This window comes from Macaca fascicularis, chromosome 11, assembly GCF_037993035.2.
Source record: "Macaca fascicularis isolate 582-1 chromosome 11, T2T-MFA8v1.1".
NCBI lineage: Eukaryota > Metazoa > Chordata > Mammalia > Primates > Cercopithecidae > Macaca > Macaca fascicularis.
The window spans coordinates 84,932,102-84,952,455 of record NC_088385.1 but is presented as its reverse complement, the minus strand read 5'-3'; the positions used below and the strand labels follow the sequence as shown (position 1 = coordinate 84,952,455).

Here is a 20,354-nt window from a genome sequence, read left to right as displayed (position 1 = left end):
CATAAGTTAAATTTTTATTTTACTTTTTATTATGGATGGAATAATTATTTTGAGATTATTAAATGATATTAGATTGATTCATATTTAAGTTGATCTCAGAGCAGCACCCCTGAAAAATAGAAATTAAAACAATTTTGAGATTTTATCAAACGGATTTTATAAAAATCATGCTTTAATTACAGTGTTTGTCCTGTGATGATGAAAATATGTTTTCTTTGATTCAGATTGTAGCATCTTTCAACCTTTAAACATTAACTACCCACATCTGTAGACTGTACGGGTTTTGAGGATTTGCAAGCATATGCCTCCAACAGGCAAAAGTTAGAAGAGTTAATTTTATTTTAATTTGTTGAAGTGAGTTCTGCATTCTACCAAAAGTTGCTGCCCCAAAAAAGCAACGCCTGGGACAAGTTTTTTTATTTTATATTATTTTATTTTATTTTATTATTTTATTTTTTAGCATTATTTCTTCAAAATAGTGATATTCACATTGGAATTTATTTAATTTGAGTGACAGCCTCAACCTCTACTAGTATCTCTACCTAAGGGGCTATCTCAACAACTGTTTGGGCCAGAGAAACCATCAAAATTAAAAGTGATTTCATCCTCAATGTCATTGCTACACTGCAAACAAACAAAGAAGGAAGAGAGACAGCACACAAAGTTTACATAACAACAGAGAGAGGCAGCAATTGTGCTGAGAGAAATATATACCTTAGTCCCTTTTTGGGTAGTGTATTTCTGTCAAGCTGCATGCTGTTAAAACAAAGAAAATCCCTAAGGACATAATGTAAACAAAACTTCCAAATTACACATCCAACAAAAATGGTTCTCTGAACTACAAAAAATAATTTTTTGGTAACACACATATAATGCTTAACTAATTGAAAAAGGCCAACTAAAGGTGACAAGATGTCCATTCCCATTACACATATTGAGTTCCTTTCTAAGGCAGTACCAGTCAATGATAGTTTACTGATAGGATTACTAGAAAATAGATTAAATCATGTTAGCATAATTTTCCTCTGAATTCTATTGATTAAATACTATCTTAGTTTTTCCTTCGCTATGCAGCTGACTAGATTTTTGCTATGATATCACATGCAAAATAAGATAGACCTGCTCTGGCTAAGTTAGAGTGACAACTTCCAATGGACAGAGATGGTATAAAACATCATTTAATACTTATATTTTGTCTTCAAATTATTTTTAATAAAAAGGCATGTTTATTTCCCATTTACACATGTGAAGAAAGATATATGAGTCTTTGCTTAAAACTTAATTGTCTCTAGTATCATTTATTTAAATATTTTAATGAAATTAAGCAATACCATCTTTTAGAAATCATAAATTAGGTATTTAAAAGGCTGTACATTTTATCATCTCTATTTTAAGGAATTCACAATTGGTAACAAGAAGGAATGAAAAGGTATGTCTAGAGAAAATGAGAAATGGCCTCTCTAAAAATACAGGAAGAGGATATCAACAACTAAGTGGGACAAGTCTAGGGATTTCTTTTATAATCTCTGGCATGTAGATAAGCAAAGTGTAAAATTAATTTAAAATGCAGAATTATAGCTTTCTTCCTTTAGGACCTCGAATGATCAAGATTAAATACACAGGGTATGCATAATGGGGATGATATAACATGAATGTAAAAAGACTGACTTGAAATTTAATCACTCAAACCAAAGCTAAAATGTTTTCTTCTATGTGTACTCCATTATTTAGCACTGCAAACAAAAGCATCCAAAGGCTTTATACAACTTTACTTTACTGGTAATGTCCATGTAAGGTAATTTCTAATATTATGTAGAGGCCAGTTACAGTATACATGTTGACTACAGAAGTTTTCTTAGTATTGTGGATAAACAAACAAAAGAAATCATATTGAACAAATATGAGAAATCTCCAAATATGAACCACATGTGCTAAGACATTTATGTGGTCATAAGTCATTTTAAGGATTACCTCTTTCCATGTGGACAAGTTAAAGTTTAATGCCACAAAGAATATTGAAAGTTGGTATTCTTCTGACAAACTCATCCAGTTGTATAAAAATTATATATTTATATGATGAAGAGCAATTTAATGAAAAAAAATTAGAACAAATACATTTAAAGTTACCAAAATAATTTAAATCTTTATTTAGAAGTATGTTTGAATCTAGATAGTAATGATTTTAAAACATAGACAATTTCTGCAAACCCCCAAAGGTTGCAAACTCATATGCCAGCAAGGGCCAGAGAGGGCATGAAAATGAATGTGGTGGGGATTTTAGTCAACAGTCTGAAGCAGACAGTCACTGTCTGCCTAGAGCCAATAGTTTCTGGGCAGAAATGTCAAGGCAGTGTTGCCAGATCTGACATTTAAAGACAAACCCTGAATTTGCAAAGTTGGTTACTACAAATTACGTTAAAAATTTAGTTGAGTCAGACACACGAAACAAAGCCCAAAACAAATATAGACCAGTTATGGCTCAATGGCCACCAATGACCTAGAGCAGCTGCAGAGAGAAAACTGTTAAAAAGTGTATTTTATTATTTTATTTAATTTAATGAAGAAGAATTTAAACAAAAATGAAAATCTATAGGAAAAGCTACCGATTTAAATATGAGTATCAAAGAAATCATCTAAAATTTGAGACAAACAGGTAAATCATGAACTTATATACGTCTTTATTATAGATCGCTAATTAACTTGCCTTAAAATATTTACATTAATACATTTTCTCTCGGGTGTAGCTCTTTGGTTTTCTTAGCATTTCTGACATTCTACTGATTAATTAATCATAATGAAGCCAGTATCACCCCCTAGATCTACTTTTCTCTTCAATAGGTCATAAACTTTCTTAAATATACTTGAAAGGATTAGAGCAATTTGCTATTGCTTACAGTTCTGTTGTCAATAAAACAAAAAGCCCAGTGTCTTATATCAAAATTTATTTTAATCTAGTAATTTACTGTAAGGTGCTAATTAATATTAATATTATATACTATAGCTATGTAGTTAACATGTATTTTTTTACAGCTTAATATTCATGAATGCATTTTATTAAGGCTCAAAGGCCAAACATATTTATCCAAAATTAAAGTTTATTTCAGAAAAAGTGTTTATTTGGTTGTTTTAATGTTAGAATATTCCCATTTTAAAAATTGGCCTATTTTGGGCTGGGTACCGTAGCTCACACCTGTAATCCCAGCACTTTGGGAGGCCAAGTCGGGTACATCACTTGAAGTCATGAGTTCGAGACCAGCCTGGCCAACATGGTGAAACCTCATCTCTACAAAAAATACAAAAATTAGCCCAGCATGGTGGTCCGCTCCTATAATCCCAGCTACTCAGGCAGCTGAGGCATGAGAATTGCTTGAACTCGGGAAAGAGAGAATGCAGTGAGCCGAGATGGCACCATTGCCCTCCAGCCTGGGCGACAGAGCAAGGCTCCATTTCAAAATAAATAAATAACATAACATAACATAGCATAAATCAAATTGGCCTATTTCAAAGATTGAACATGTACAATAAATAAATCTGCTTAAAAAGAATAAGAAATTACATATTTTCTAGTGTATTTCTATAGTGAAAATCTTATTGACTTCAGTTAAAATATAGATTAGAGTAAAACATGAAAACTGCATTTTGGTTATAGCTATGTAACTAACCAATCTTACCATCTAGTTTTGATTTGAGAGTTACTTGGTTATAAATAGTTACTTGACTGTATTTCTGAATCTGGGATTAATGTCTAAATGCTGAAGAAATAGGTTGATGGCTAAATGGCCAACTTGTTGCAGATTATCTTTATAATTAAAAAATAACCAGTATTGTGGAAGGTAGTTTTGGTCAATAAATGATAACCTATTTGCAGTATGCTTGGTTTGGTTATCAACTTGATATTTAGAATCCTTACATATGAGCATACAATCTAGGATACATTCATTACAACTATAGGTTGTTAATGTATTTTAATATAATTTATTCATTAGAAGCTTTATAAATGACATGTGAAGATGCCCATTTACCTTAGAAGTGCTGAAACTAGAATCAAAGATTTTATAGGAAGCCTGACTTTTTAGGTGGAAAAATGAACCCTTACTGGTTTTTACGTATGCTGTCTATAACAGCATATAACAGCAAAACCATAGGGAAATGGTTACATTTTAGTTGCTGTTACTCAGCTGTTTGTCTTGGCTCAGTTTTTTTTCTTTATGAGGAAAAATGTATTTTGTAATCAGCAGCCCACCATAGCAAGCACGAATATTTTAGTTAGTGCTAAAATTATGTTATCATTGGAAAGCCCCATTTGCATGGCTGTCCCTGTCTCATTATTAGGCACGTAGGAAGAGGGATAGGAGCAATGTTTTGCTCTGGGTTTTGTATTTTACAAAGTCAAGAGAAAATGGGGAATTTCAAATTGGGACATCCTAGAGTAAGGGGAAACTAGTGTAATGCAGAGAGTGTCTAGTTAAGGGCTTTAATTGATGTTTCAAAATATCATTCTGGGAGTAAGGCTGAAGGTCTAGAAAACAAATGCCAATGTCAATATCAGAGTTAAAAAATAAAAATAAAAAAAATAAAAATAAAACAGGGGAAGATATAGAAAGATATATCAGGTATTTTCTGTGACCAGTATTTCTTTCCACATGTGGCCAAGACCGTGTTTAAAGCTTTACTTGTGTCAAGAAACAAATAGCATTGCATTTATCAGGGAAAAAGAAGTGGTTTTAAGACATCTTCCTGGTGGTAAGAGTCAGTATCAGTATAACCAAGAAAGGATCACTTTGAGGAAAAAATTTAGAGTGATTTGCTCAAAAGGGACGCTTCACGATAAGCATATTAGGTAAGAAACGCCTTGTTATATCCTCCACTTTAAGTGTATATATATATATTGGATATATATATATATATCCAATGAGAAACACTTTGTAATATGATTACTTTTTAAGTGGTCTATTAAAAATGGCACTGGCACTATAATTTTCTCTAATAACTCATGTCTGACAATTGATTTTTTTTTTAACCAGGTCAACTAGGATTTCCCAGCAATCCATCTGCTATTTTTTCATAGAAGTACAAATGGAACAAATTTAACATATTGCTCTGAGAATAACTGTAGAATAATTTCAATTTGGTCTTTGAAAATGCTTAAGTCATCATAAGGAGCTAGTGTTGTTCTGAAGCTGAAGCCAAATCATTAAAATGTCTTCAGGAGCCCTCATTCAATATCTATGTACATGCCTTGAATTTTATTCACATTGCCTACTGGGTATAAATGTATGCATTCACATTAACAAAATTATCCACTCACTCTACCTTTAATGATTTTATTCCTCTGTAAATTTGGTAATAAGAGCAAATGAAAGGCCCAGTTGCATCAGTCTTACATCCTTTTGCACAGGGGCACTCACAGTGAAATCAAGGGAATTTAATGGGGTGGGGGGTAGGCATAGTGCAGGGAAGAGGGGGAGGATGTTATCAATGCCTCCAGGAAAGCTCACCTTTCTGAGAGAGTAGATCTCACACTACCCGTTCTCATGAGCAGGCTCTGGACCTCGTGAGTGCCTGTGGTCAGTCCAGACAAGGAGCCATGATGGCTGAGGGGGAGGTCAATGGACTCAGAGCTCGTGTGGAGGCTAGTCATGGACTGGTAGCTCGGAGTGTCCTTGCTGCCTGCAGAGGAACTGCTCATATTGGCAGCCCACACGAGACCACCTGATGTGAAAGAGTGAACCGATGCTGGGCTGGAGGCCAACGAGTGACTTAAGCTTATAACATCTGTAGTTAAGTCTGAGGGTTTATTGAAGAGAGGGCTGCTGCTGCCGCTTAGCCCACCAGCACTGCCCATGCTGCCCGTACCGGACGACGGTGACTCCAGACTGCCTTGCCGCGCTAATGTGGTACTAGGGCTGGGCATTACTGAGGAAGATTTCACACCCTCAGTATTAGGTGCAGAGGCAGATTTGCCACCTGCCTTGGCACCAAACAACCTAAAAGAAAAACAAATAACAACTTCAGTTGTTCCAAGAAGCTAATATCCACATTTAATATTTAGGGTTACAGTACACAGAGCCAAGTGTGCTTTGGTGGACTGAACTACAAAGCACTTCCTGTCTCTATGTTAATGAACTTTTATAAGCTTGGACTTCCTTATCAAGTGCGGAAAATCTCTCATATAAGGGTAGGTCAGTACTGGGCTGCTACTAGGGAAAGAGGGGAAGTGGGTGGAACAAAAGTAAGTCAAACATGAAAACCCCTGGTTTTCATAATTTAAGTGATCATGAGACTTTCACTCAAATTCAGTAGTTTGACCATACTTGCTGTTACCTATTTACAGAACCATTATAATGAAACAACTTCTACGCATTCGATAGACAACACTTAAATGACTTCTTCTCTTGTTTTTTTATTTTTAATTTTTTAAACAGTTTATTCAAAATCTAGAAGGAACGCTTAAGGCAAGTTTAGGAGTTGTGTTGAGTACCTGGTGGCCTGAGTGACTGTCAGGGAGCAGGTGGTTGGAAACAATATTGACATTGTCGGCAACAAGTCAGTTTGTCTGTATTTTCCCCAGCAGAGGCCAAAGGGTTTTATGTTAGTTGCCAGAGCTATTCAAATACTTTTTTTAAAAATAGTGATTTGAAACAGAGCTGGTGCTGTTAGATTTTGGAGTTCAGTTTAGAAAACATTTTAGTTTTGTAAATGAAGCAGATGGTAGAATCAAATTTATGTAAATATGGAAATACAATGATATGAAGTAATGGCATAATGATTACTAATTAAGTTGCAATGAAATCCATATTTCCTAGAGCAAAATATTTTATGACGAATATGAGAAATTGTTTCATAGGTAATGGGCCACAGGAGGGCACTATTTGCTTTTACTTAAGAAACAGAAATATTTAGTCTCCCTATAAGCCATAATTCATTCTTCCCAATGAGAATCAGTTTTTTGAAAAGACAGTTCTGCAGCATTAATATTTCTACTGATGAATAAAACCTTTAGGTTTTTCAAACAATCAGGTATCTGAAATTGCTTTATTGTAAAAATAAATGTTTCAAAATCCTTCATTTCCAAGATATCAAAGTTCTGGGTTGAGTCAACAGAATAAAAACAAACATTAAAAATATTGAACCCATAATTAACTATAAGCCACACTCTACCATTTTGCAGATGAGAAAACAGACCCAGAGAGGTTTAGATATTTGCCCCCAATTTTTAACTGCATTTATTTTCCTACCACTTAAAAACACATGGGTATTTAAAAACAGTGATATCTTAGAGCAGAACTTCACATATTTAAAACCAAAAACAATCCAGGAACAGAAACCAAGACATGATCCTTACCAGAGTCATGTCAAAGAAAGCAGATGAAGAGTTAGAAAGCTTAGCCCACTCTTCAGTGGTGATACTGTACCAAATATTGGAATCGTTTCCAATTCTGTCATATCTTGATTGTCTTTAATGTGTCAAGCTATGATACTGTATAAGTCTGTCCAATGTAATCCATTACAAGGAAAACAACTTCATCTACATTTATGATCACCAACTCACTAAGAGCCAGCAAGAAAATGACACTGGAAATGAATGCCAACAGTCATAAAAACCTATTTGGTTGTAATTTTTAATGTGAAAAGGAGGAACGGAAATCTATAGAAATTTTACAAGCTACTACTTTGCCTTATCACTACATTTAGAGATATTACCATCAGTTTTTAAGTCTCTTAGATGTTGTTTGTGTTGCTAATATTACAATGACAGTGAAATTTTGAAGTTTGACTGTTTCTCACAATGAGAACTATTTTTTTGTTAACTGTTTATATAAGCTTCATAGAACTCACTGTGTACTTTAAAGAATTCTAAGATATATATGTACCTTATATGTATTTAGAATATATATATACACACACACACAATTTATATGTAATACATTTGTCTAACACATCCTTATCCTTTATATTTTTCAGCATCATTTTATACATCCTTACCTTCGAAATGTGGGTGAGGCAATATCTGGATACTTGGATCCTGGCTGCCTGAGACCTTGTGCACCACAGGCGCTGGCAGAAGTGGGGCTGGATTTGGGGGAACCTGACAAAGAAACACTTTCTGAATCTGAGACTGCTACTTTTTCCTTTTCCTTGTCTGTTTGGTTGACGGTGACAGGACTTGAGCGCCCTGACCCAATTTTAGTTGGTTCTCTCAGTTTTGAGGTGGTGGCCCCAGCAGACTTGCTGCTGACGTTGGAATCAATACTGCTGGTACTGGATCTGTGGCCACCTCGGCCAGGAATGCCACTGGTGCTGGACTTTGAAGGGCGGGGCAAGCTGCGATATTGTAGGGTAGTCTTTGAGCTAACATGTAGCACAACATCATCCTGATTCTGTGAACCGTCCAAACTGGTTTTTCTCCCTGCATTTGACTTCCCGCCAATGGCAGCAGATTTTGGAATTTTACCCAGTGTTGCAGAGCCACTTGTTATGGTTGCTCCACTGCTAGTGATCATGGCAGATGACCCTACTCCACTTGGTTTCTTAAAGCCAAAGGAGCTGGTGGCAGTCGATCTTCCAATGCCTGAGGGGGGCTTTTTCCCTTCATCTCCACTGCTTTTTCCTGCATCTGAAGGAGACCTTTGTAGAGATGATCCTTTTAGGGGAGCTTTTCCTTTCTCAGACGCTTTGGCATCATCGGTTTTCCCTAATTAATGAGAAATACAAATATGTGTGCCTGTACAGTTTGATATCACCACACTTCATGAAAACAATGTGTAAAATGTGAATGCTTCTTTACATTTCTTCCCTTCCTAAATGTATTGCCTTAGATCAATATTCTAACATATTGAGAGGACTGAGTGCATCGCTACAAAAATTTGGCTGTTAGAAGAAACATTATGAGAGACAGAAGAGATAAAATGAAAACATATGTTTTGCTATTTGTTAATGTCTTTTATTTTGCAACTCTCTTTAAAAGGACAGCACTTAAGCCTATCAAGCTAATTACTAGAAAAAGAATTCATTTGAATATCTGTGAGATGATCACATTTGGAGAACCCTGTTAATTAGTGCTTCAGGTGGCACTATTTCTAATTAGGCACTATTCTAAAAATAGGGGGAGAGTCTTTTTTAAAAAGTGTGGTACAATTTTGAAGAATTATTTTATTCTCTTCTTTCCTGAAGTCTAATACACAGACAATGTTTCAAATCTCCAGCATTCCAACTGATTAGTGTCATTGCTTTTTCCTCTCAGAGTCTGCAGTGAAATTCAGTGGCATATTTAGGGTAAAAATTCCAAACTTTCATTAAGAACTCAGAACAACAATGACAGAACTTTATTGTTGCTTTAGCAACCTAATCTTATTTTCCTATGACCAGAAATAACTCTGGCAAAGTAAGGCATCCAGCACCCTTAGTTTGTGAGGGGGCTCTCCAGAGAATGCCTAGATATAGGCCCTACTTGGGCTTCTATGACGAGTTTGTGAAATGTAGATAAAAAATCTATTTAACTATTCAACTCCATGTTTAATATGGATAAGCATTTGATATTTTAGAAATGCTATTGTTAGAGAAAACAAAGACTGAATGGAAACAATAAAGTAAAGCACTTTTGCATAACAGCTGCCAAACGACAAGCCTACCAGGAGTTTTGAGCACACTTGTTCCAGCTTTCTGCCTAGATTGTGCCCCTCCTTGGGCAGACATGCCTCTTCTCCAGGAACCTGTCTGTGAAACAGATAGGGAAGCTTTCTGCCCTGCCTTCTCGGGGTCTTCAGGAAGTCCAGAGGACACAGTCTTCCACTTGCCACCAGCATCCCCATGGCTGTCAAAATCTTCTTCTGGTTTTTTCAGTTCCTCAGGACTATCCCAGGTCTCGTCTGCGGTGGAGCGTTTCTCTGAATCTGTCTTCAGCTATAAAGACAAATATTACAGAAAAACTTCATGTAGAAAAATTTATAAAGTGTGAATTAAGGCAATGAAATGTACTTTCAGATAATTGGATAAATCCAGAGATTCTATTTTGATCTATCTTCACTTAAATTTTATTAATTTTAGCCACATAATTCCCACTTGCAGATATTAGAGAATGTCAGAATAAGTATGTACAGAAAACACCAATTAAACGCTACAGAAAGGTAGAAATTTTCTATATCAAATGTAGTAAGAAGTAGTAAGATGAGCTAGAACTTAATGATGTAATGTCCATTTTTGATTTATCATTCACACGAGATCCAGTGATGTATTTCAGCGATCATAGAAAATTAATCAAGATCTAAAATTAGACTATGAAAATACTTGTTGGATTTTTAAACAAATATATCAATATTATAAGGAGAGATATGGCAACATAAATCTTTCTGAATTAGATTGTAATCAATTGAATATATATTATATTAAGTATTGATATGTTACTATTATATTAATATAGGATTATATATATTAATATATACATACCATATAACTTGGTGGTATTATCTATACAAATATAGTAATTCATTATTAATATATTAAATATATAAAATATATTTATACAATATATAAAATATATCTATTTATATATTGTGTATGTTTTATATTTGTATTTATATAATATGTAATATAAAATAATAATATATACAGATATAAAATATATTAAGTATATATAAATATATACTTATATACGATATATAATATATTAACAATAAATATATATGTACAGATAACTATACCAACAGGCTATATGGTACATATATTACATATATATAACATATATATTACATATATATATAACACACACACATATATATATATGTAAGCTGCTTCTGTTTATTCAAAATTGGCTGAAGTGCACATTGTTGTTCCTCCTAAGGGTTATGGCTTTAGGAAAGACTAAGATTAAAGACACTTCAGGGTTCAGGAGTGGCAAAGGGAGTCCCTATTATCTCTGCATTTTCCAATGTCTGTAATAATTTTGGACTAAGAGCTTGTGCTATACCTTAATCTAATATTAAGTAATTTGGGGGAAGAAACTGGCAGAAACACTGGAAAAAGAAAGGCGGTAATTCTCACCTGAGTGTTTTTCCTGGAGGGGACGGTGATGTTGGAGTAAGAGCTGACAGAGGATGTGTTCAGGTCATCAGTGCTGATGTTATCAAGCGTGTCACTGAGACCACTGCTCACTGAACTGCTGTCATCCCAGCTAAAGGCAAGACATGAAAGAGCAGTGAATCAAACACAGGATGCACAACGCAAGTCACCTACATTTCCATACAACCTTCACAATGTATTATTAAGACAATCTGTTTTTTTTTTTTAATCTTATGAAAAGTCATTTACTTCCCATTTTGGGAAAATCATATGTATATGAACAGAGGGTCTACCTGAGAATAACCTTATCTGATATTTAGAAAGAATCAGTGTCTAGAACAGCATCCACATTCCAGAAGAATGTGTATGGAATGAATGAAATCACTGATACAAGTACTGCATGATATCATGAAAGAATAATATTACAGCTGACTTTTTTATCTCTAAAAATTGAACCAGGAATCATAAAGCATGTACAAATTTATTCTTTGTTCTAAAAATCAAAGACCTGTGCTGTAGTCAGAACCAGAAAATCATTAATCATTATTCCTCCTAGCTTAGGAACTACTTTCAATCATTCAGAGTCTTATTGGATGAGTCTCATTATTCTTTGATCACCAAGAATATTGAGATTCATTCAATTATAGCATCTCTCCTGCTATCCCTCACATTTCCATCCGTGATAACATACAGTATCCTCTTATCTGGCCTTCATGCTTTTCATCTTTCCCAATAAAACTTTTTCTGCTAACATGGAGTCACTGATCAAAAATTCACATCTGGCCATGTCACAACCTTGCTCAATATCCTTCAAAGATTTCTCCTTTCCCAAACAGTGGTTACTAAAATGAAATGCCCCTGTGCCACACAGTGCACAAGCAAATCGATCTGAAATATAAGAGAAATAGTTGAAATTCTGAATATAGTCATGTATTACATATTGTACTAACTAACTGTATTGTTACATACTGTATTAACAACAGGGACATGTTTTGAGAAATGCATCATTAGGTGATTTTGTTCACGGTGAGAATGTCATAGAGTGTACTTATACAAACCTAGATGGTATAACTTAACTACACACCTAGGCTATGTGGTATAGCCTGTTGCTCCTAGGCTAGAAATGTGTACAGCATGTTACTGTACTGAATACTGCAGGCAACTCTAACACAATGGTAAGCATTTGTGTATCAAAACATGTCTGAACAAAGAAAAGGTACAGGAAAAATATGTTATTATAATCTTATGGGACCACAGTAATATATGTGGTCCTTCAATGACCAAATAACTGAAGTGTCATTCTATGGCACATGACTACATATTTATTTTTAATCTAAAGAAGGATAAATTAAATAGGCTGTATTAATATCACATGGAGGATAACATAGGCACCTTCATTTAGTGAATGCATTAGATTATGCAGAAATAATGTTGAATAAGCAGCATAAGCTGAAGGAAAATGAGAACTCCACAATGAAAAGGTGGACCCCAGTTCTCTCACTTACTGGCTGGTTCTCAGCTTATTGTGATGTATAGTCTTTATTAGTAGCATGAGAATAAACTAATACAGTAAATTGGTACCAGGAGTGGGGCACTGCTGTAAAGATACCCTTACCTATGCTCTCTCAAATTAATCCATGCACACTGAATAAACACATTATATACAGACAAAAGCTAAGTCTCATAAAATGGACACATGGATTAAAAAGGCGCCTGTAAATAATCTGTACATTGAAGAGAATATTCATCATGAAAGCACAAACTACAAAGAAATGGTAAACTGATACTTTATCTAGTCTTCTATATGTACTTTAAGAGTTATATCATAAGTCCAAAATAATGGTAATGTATTTAGATCACATATGAAGTCAACTAAAATATAATTATCAGAAGAAAGAGAAAATTAAATTTATAGAATTATTGTTAAGACTGATTCCTCCCTAGGTGTATATTTTGCTTGAAGTTTTAGCTGCTGAGAGCATAATGCATCATAATTACCAATGACATAACTCAGACTATCAATAACAATTATATTTTTAATAAGAGCAAAATGGTATCTTGCACTACTATAGCAAATATCTATCATCCGTGGTTGCTCAAATCTTTTAAAAATCTTCCCCACATCTTAATTTGATAAACTCTCATTCATGACTGACATGGTTTGGCTGTTTTCACACCCAAATCTCTTCTTGAACTGTAGTTCCCATAATCTTCATGTGAGTTCTCATGAGATCTGATGATTTATAAGGGTTTCTTCCCCCCTTCTGCTCATTCTTCTCCTCCCTGCCACCATGTAAAGAAGGATGTGCTTGTTTCACCTTCCACCATGATTATGTTTCCTGAGGACTCCCCAGCCATGCTGAACTGTGAGTCAATTAAACCTCTTTTCTTTATAAATTACCTAGCTTTGGGTATGTCTTTATTATCAGCATGAGAATAAACTAATATAGTAAATTGGTACCAGGAGTGCGGCATTGCTGTAAAGATACTCAAAAATGTGGAAGTAATTTTGCAACTGGGTAACAGGCAGAAGTTGGAACAACTTGGAGGTCTCAGAAAAAGACAGGAAGATGTGGGAAAGTTTGAAACTTCCTAGAGACTTGTTGAATGGCTTTGACCAATATGCTGATAATGATATGGACAATGAAATCCAGGCTCAGGTGGTCTCAGATGGAAATGAAGAGCTTGTTGGGAACTGGAGCAAAGGTGACTCTTGTTATGCTTTAGCAAAGAGACTGGTGGCATTTTGCCCCCACCCTAGAGATCTGTGGTACTTTGAACTTGAGAGATATAATTTAGGGTATCTGGTGGAAGACATTTCTGAGCAGCAAAGTGTTCAAGATATGATTTGGGTGCTGTTAAAAGCATTCAGTTTTATGTTTCCACAAAGATATGGTTTGGAACTGGAACTTATTTTTAAAGGGGAAGCAGAGCATAAAAGTTTTAAAAATTTGCAACCTGATGATGCAATAGAAAAGAAAAACTCATTTTGTTAGAAGAAATTCAAGCCTGCTGCAGAAATTTACATAAGTAACAATGAGCCCAATATTAAAAGACAATAGGGAAAATGTCTCCAGGGCATGTCAGAGACTTTAGTGGCAACCCTACTCACTGCAGGCTGAGGGAAAAATTGTTTCGTGGGCTGGGTCCAGGGCCCCCCTGCCATATGCAGCATAGGGACTTGGTGCCCTGCAACCCAGTTGCTCCAGCTTTGGCTAACAGGGGCCAAGGTACAGCTAAGGCCATGGCTTCAGAAGGGGAAAGCCCCAAGCTCTGCCAGCTTCCACAGGATGTTGAGCCTACATTTGCACCATCAACATTTGAGGTCTGGAAACCTCCACCTACATTCCAGAAGATATAAGTAAATGCTCGGATGTTCAGGCAGAAGTTTGCTGTAGGGGTGGAGCCCTCATGGTGAACCTCTGCTAGGGCAATGTGGAAGGGAAATTGTGGGATCAGAGCCCCCACACAGAGTTCCCACTGGGGTACTGCCTAGTGGAGCTGTGAAATGAAGGCCACCATCCTCCAGGCCACAGAATGGTAGATCCACCTACAGCTTGCACCCATGTCCCTGGAAAAGCTGAAGGCACTCAACACTAGCTTGTAAAAGCAGCCTAGAGGGGGTTCTGTACCCTGCAAAGCCACAGAGGTGGAGCTGCCCAAAGCTGTGGGAGCCCACCTCTTGCATCATCATGACCTAGGTGTGAGGAGATAATTTTGAAACTTTAAGGTTTAATGACTGCCCTATTGGATTTTGGACTTCTGTGAGGCCTGTAGCCCCTTGGTTTTGGCCAATTTCTCTCATTTGGAATGTGTATATTTACCCAATGACTGTACCCCCCTTTGTATCTAGGAAGTAGCTAACTTGCTTTCGAATTTACAGGCTCATAGGCAGAAGGGACTTGCCTTGTCTCGGATGAGACTTTGGACTTGGACTTTTGTGTTAATACTGAAATGTGTTAAGACTTTGTGGGGGACTGTTGGAAGGGCATGATTGTGTTTTGAATTGTGAGAACATGAGATTTGGGAGGGGTCAGAGGTAGAATTAAATAGTGTGGATCTGTTCCCACCCAAATCTCATCTTGAACTGTAGTTCCCATAATCCCCATGTGTTGTGGGAGGGGCCTGGTGGGAGGTAATTGAATAATGGGGGCAGTTACTCTAATTGTGTTCTGGTGAGAGTGAGTTCTCATGGGATTTGATACTTTTATAAGGGGCTTTCCCCCCTTTTACTCATTATCTTTCCTGCTACCATGTGAAGGACATGTGTGCTTCCCCTTCCCCCATGACTATAACTTTCCTGAGGCCTCCCCAGTCATGTTGAACCGTGAGTAAATTAAACCTCTTTCTTTCATATTATATTGTATTTGTATATGTTGAACAAAGATACTGTATGTTGAACAACACATACAGTATCTTTTCACAGGAATATATGCATATAAATTATAAAAACACAAATATACACACTTTGATGACCATTGTCTAAAGTAAAGTTCAGACTCTTTGAAAAGACATATATCAAGAGAATGAGAAGACAACCCACAAACTGGAATTTTTTTCCCCCAAAAGACATATATTTTGGGTGAATAAAGCAACTGAAAACTTGTTTTTTCAATGTGTTTATATAATTGTACATTCTTATCACAAAGAATGAGAATTTCAGTTGCTCCATATCCTTGTCAATACTTGGTATTGTCAGTCTCTGTAAAAGCCTATCTAGTAATATCTCCTTACCATTTTATTTTGCATTTCTCTGATGACTAATGATGTTGAACATTGTCACATGTTTTTATTAGAAATTTGTATATATTTTTGGTGACATGTACTTTCAAATCCTTAGACCACATATTTATTGAGTTGTCTTAATATTATAATAATTTTTCTAATTTTTTGGATTTTAGTGAATTTTATTTCATTCTACATGGCATTAACATAAACAAGAAGTGGTTCTTATAGTAGTATTGACTTAATGCCTATCCACCTGAGTTAACATCGTCAGTGAATGATACTGGATTAGTATTTTATTATTTTTATTTGTACAAATTTAAATGTTACATGTATATAGTGCATAGTGATTTTGTTACATGTATATAATTGCATAGTAATCAAGTATTAAGGTGTTCATCACCTGAGTATAATAAATTTTGTTAACTGTAGTCACTGTACTCTGTTATCAAGCATTAAATTTATTTCTTTTAACTGTATGTTTATACCTTTTAACTCTCTTTTCTTCATCTTCCCTCCTACCCTCCATTCATCCTTTCCAGTCTCTGTTTCCTACCTACCTTTCCATTCTCCACCTCCATGTAATCAAGTTATTTAGCTCCCACATCTAAGTGAGAACATGTGATATTTATCTATTTGTGCTTAGATTATTTCACTTAAGATAATGAACTCCAGTTTCAACCATGCTGCTGCAAATGACAGGATTTCATTCTTTTTAATGGCAGATAGTCTTCCAATTCTATGTAACCTATATACAGAAATGGAATATGTATAATGGAATATAAATATTAGAACATGTAGAAAACATTATATATATGTGTGTATATACATGTGTGTATATACACACGTGTGTATATACACATGTGTGTATATACATGTGTGTATATACACATGTGTGTATATACACGTGTGTGTATATACACATATGTGTGTATATACACGTGTGTGTATATACACATATGTGTGTGTGTATATATATATGGCTTTATTTCTGAGCCTTCTATTCTATTCCATTTGTCTACAAATGCTGTGGTGTTTTGGTTACTATAGCTTCCAGCTTTGTTCTTTTTTTATTTTTTTTATTTGTACAAATTGATAAAATCCATGTGCAATTTTGTTACATGCATAATTGCATAGTGGTTAAGTCAGGACCAGATTTGTTCTTTATGTTCAGAATTGCTTTGGCTATTTGGGCTCTATTTTCATTCCATAGAAATTTTAGGATTATTCTAATTCTATGAAATATGACATTGGTAATTTGTAGAAATTGCATTGAATGTGGAAATTGTTTTGGGAAGTATGGTCATTTTAATGATATTAATTCTTTTGATCCATAAACATGGGATGTTTTTCAGTTTGTTTGTTTAATCTTTAATTTCTTTCATCAGTATTTTGTAGTTTTTCATGTAGAGAACTTTCACTTCCTTGATTTATTCCCAGGTATTTTAATTTTTTGTAACTAATTTAAATGGGATCACTTTCTTGATTTCTTTCTTAGATATTTTATTATTGGGGCATAGAAATGCTACTGACTTTTGTATTTTGATTTTGTATCCTGAAACTTTACTGAATTAATTAATCAAATCTAAGAGGCTTTTGCTGGAGTTTTTAGTATTTTCTAGACACAAAATCATATCATCAGCAAAGAGGATTTCTTTCCAATTCAGATGCTTTTTATTTCTTTTGCTTGTCTGATTGTTTTGGCTAGGACTTCTAGTACTCTGTGGATACGAGTGGTGATAGTTTGCATCCTTGTCTTGTTCCGGTGCTTAGAGGAAAGCCTTAAACTTTTTCCCATTCTGTATGATACTAGCTCTGAGTTTGTCACATATGGCCTTTATTATGTTGAGGTATGTTTCTTCTACGCCAAGTTTAGAGTTTTTATCATGAAGAGATGCTGAATTTTATCAAAATTTTTTTCTGCATCTATTGAGATGATCATATATTCATTTGTCTTATACTCTGTGAAAATGCTTATCATGTTTATTGATTTGTTTATGTTGAGTTATACTTGTATACTTGATACAAACCCCACTGGATTGTGGTATATTATCTTTTTGATGTGCTGTTGGATTCAGTTTGCTAGTATTTTGTTGATGATTTTTGCATCTGTGTTCATCATGGATATTGGCCTGTAGTTTTCTTTTTGTGGTGTCCTTGTCAGGTTTTGGTTTCAAGGTGACACTGGTCATGTAGAATGAGCCAGAGAGAATTCCTTCCTCTGAGTTTTTGGAATAGTGTCAAGAGGACTGGTATTCTTCTTTGCATGATTGGTAGAATTAGGCTGTGATTTTATCTGGTCCGAGGCTTTAAAAAAGTTGGGAGACGTTTTTATTACTGATTCAATTTTGCTACTCATTATTGATATGTTCAGGTTTTCTATTTCTTCCCGATTCAACACCTTGGTAGGTTGTATGTTTCTAGGAATTTATCTATTTCTCTATATTTTCCATTTTTCAGAATATAGGTGTTCATAATAGTCTCTGATGATTATTTTTATTTCTGTGCTGTCAGTTGTAACGCCTCCTTTATTGTTTTTGATTTTGTTTATTTGGATATTCTGTTTCCTTGCTTAGTCTATCCAGTGGTTTATCAATCTTATTTATCTTTTTGAAAAACCAAATTTTGGTTTTGTTCATCCTTTGTATTGTTTTAGTCTCTATTTGATTTAGTTATTTTCTGATCTTTATTATTGCTTTTCTTCTGCTGATTTTGGGTGTGATTTGTTCTCAGTTTTCTAGTTTCTTCAGGCTCATTGTTACATTGCTAAGTTTTAAATATTTCTACTTTTTCTTTTTTTTTTTTTTTTTTTTTTTTTGAGACTGAGTCTGGCTCTGTCGCCCAGGCTGGAGTGCAGTGGCCGGATCTCAGCTCACTGCAAGCTCCGCCTCCCGGGTTTACGCCATTCTCCTGCCTCAGCCTCCGGAGTAGCTGGGACCACAGGCGCCCGCCACCTCGCCCGGCTAGTTTTTTGTATTTTTTAGTAGAGACGGGGTTTCACCGTGTTAGCCAGGATGGTCTCGATCTCCTGACCTTGTGATCCGCCCGTCTCAGCCTCCCAAAGTGCTGGGATTACAGGCTTGAGCCACCGTGCCCGGCTTCTACTTTTTCAATGTAAACATTTATTGCTATAAACTTCCCTCTTAGCACTGCCTTTGCTGTATCCCACTGGTTTTGATATGTTGTGTTTCAATTTTTATTTGTTGCAAGAATGTTTTGATTTTCAGCTTAATTTATTCCACAGTGGTCTGAGAAGATATGTGATGTGATTTCAACTTTTAAAAAACTGTTGAGACCTGATTTGTGGCCTCATATATGGTGGTCTATCTTGGAGAGTGTTTCATGTACTAATGACAAAAATTTCGTGTTGCAGTGGTTGGATGGAATGTTTTGTAAATGTCTGTTAGGTCCATTCAGTCTAAAATCTAGTTTAAATATAAAATTTATTGGTTGATTTTTGGTCTGGATTATCTGTCTAATACTGAGAGAGGAGTGTTAAAGTTCTCCACTATTATTGTATTGCAGTCTGTTTCTCTCTTTAGGTCTGATACTTGCGTTGTGGATCTGAGTTCTCTAGTGTTGAATGCATATACATTTAGAGTTGTTATGTCCTATCGCTGGGTTAATCTCATCATTATATAATAACATCCTTTGTCTTTTTTATTTTACTCTTTTTGACTTAAAGTCTGTTTGATCTAATGTAAGTATAGCTACTCCTGCTCACTACTGATTTCCACTTGCAAGGAATATCTTTTACTATTCTTTTACTTTCAGTCTATGTATGCCTTGACTGGTAAGGTAAGTTTCTTGTATATAGGTGGATCATACAGTTTTATCCATTCAGGTATTTCATAACATTTATGTCGAGAATTTAATTCATTTACATTCAAAGTGATTATTAATATGTGAGGCTTGCTGTTATATTGTTGTTTATTGGTTGTCTTATATATTTTTGTTCCTTTCTTTTTCCCTTACTGTTTGTCATTGTGGTTAGATTTCTCTGGTGGTGACATTTGATATCTTTCTTTAGTTGCTTACAAGGGAGTTTTATACTTTCATGCATTTTCATGATGATAAATGTCATCCTTTCACTACCAGGTTCCAGACCTCCCTTGAGCATTTATTGTAGGTCCAGTCTAGTAGTAACAAATTACCTCACCATTTTCTTGTCTGAGAAAGATTTTATTTCTCCTTCATTTATGAAGGATAAGTTTGTGAGCTGTAGTATTTTAGGCTGACAGTTTTTTTTTTTTTTTTTTTTTTCTTCTTTAAGCACTTGGAATATATCATCCTATTCTTTCTGGCCTGTAAAGTGTCTGCCAGAAATCTGCTGTCACTTTTACTTTATAGGTTATCATACACTTTTCTCTTGCTGTTTTTAGAATTTATTCCTTATCTTTGACTTTAAACAGTCTGACTATAATGTGCTGTGTACAAGACCTTTTTGCATTTTATCTGCCTGGGGACCATTGAGCTTCCTGCATCCCAAATATCTAAAACTCTTGCCAGACTTTGGAAGTTTTCATATATTATTTAATTAAGTGGGTTTTCTACTCTTTTCTTTGTCTTTT

General features: G+C 35.1%; 1 protein-coding gene across 16 annotated transcripts in view; it reads right to left on the bottom strand.

Moving 5' to 3' along the window:
* Positions 1-20,354, bottom strand: part of NAV3 (neuron navigator 3) — a 381,439-nt gene that overhangs the window by 86,471 nt on the left and 274,614 nt on the right. For 6 of the 16 annotated variants that reach the window (XM_065524605.1, XM_005571609.4, XM_065524606.2 and 3 more), the window contains 5 exons: positions 11,041-11,170; positions 9,633-9,903; positions 7,987-8,695; positions 5,499-5,987; positions 715-756 (listed from right to left, as the gene is read on the bottom strand). In XM_065524605.1, coding sequence (XP_065380677.1) covers positions 715-756; positions 5,499-5,987; positions 7,987-8,695; positions 9,633-9,903; positions 11,041-11,170 — 1,641 coding nt within the window. The remainder of the gene's footprint in view (positions 1-714; positions 757-5,498; positions 5,988-7,986; positions 8,696-9,632; positions 9,904-11,040; positions 11,171-20,354) is intronic. The other 10 variants (XM_065524607.2, XM_074007464.1, XM_074007463.1 and 7 more) reach the window with 3 other exon arrangements.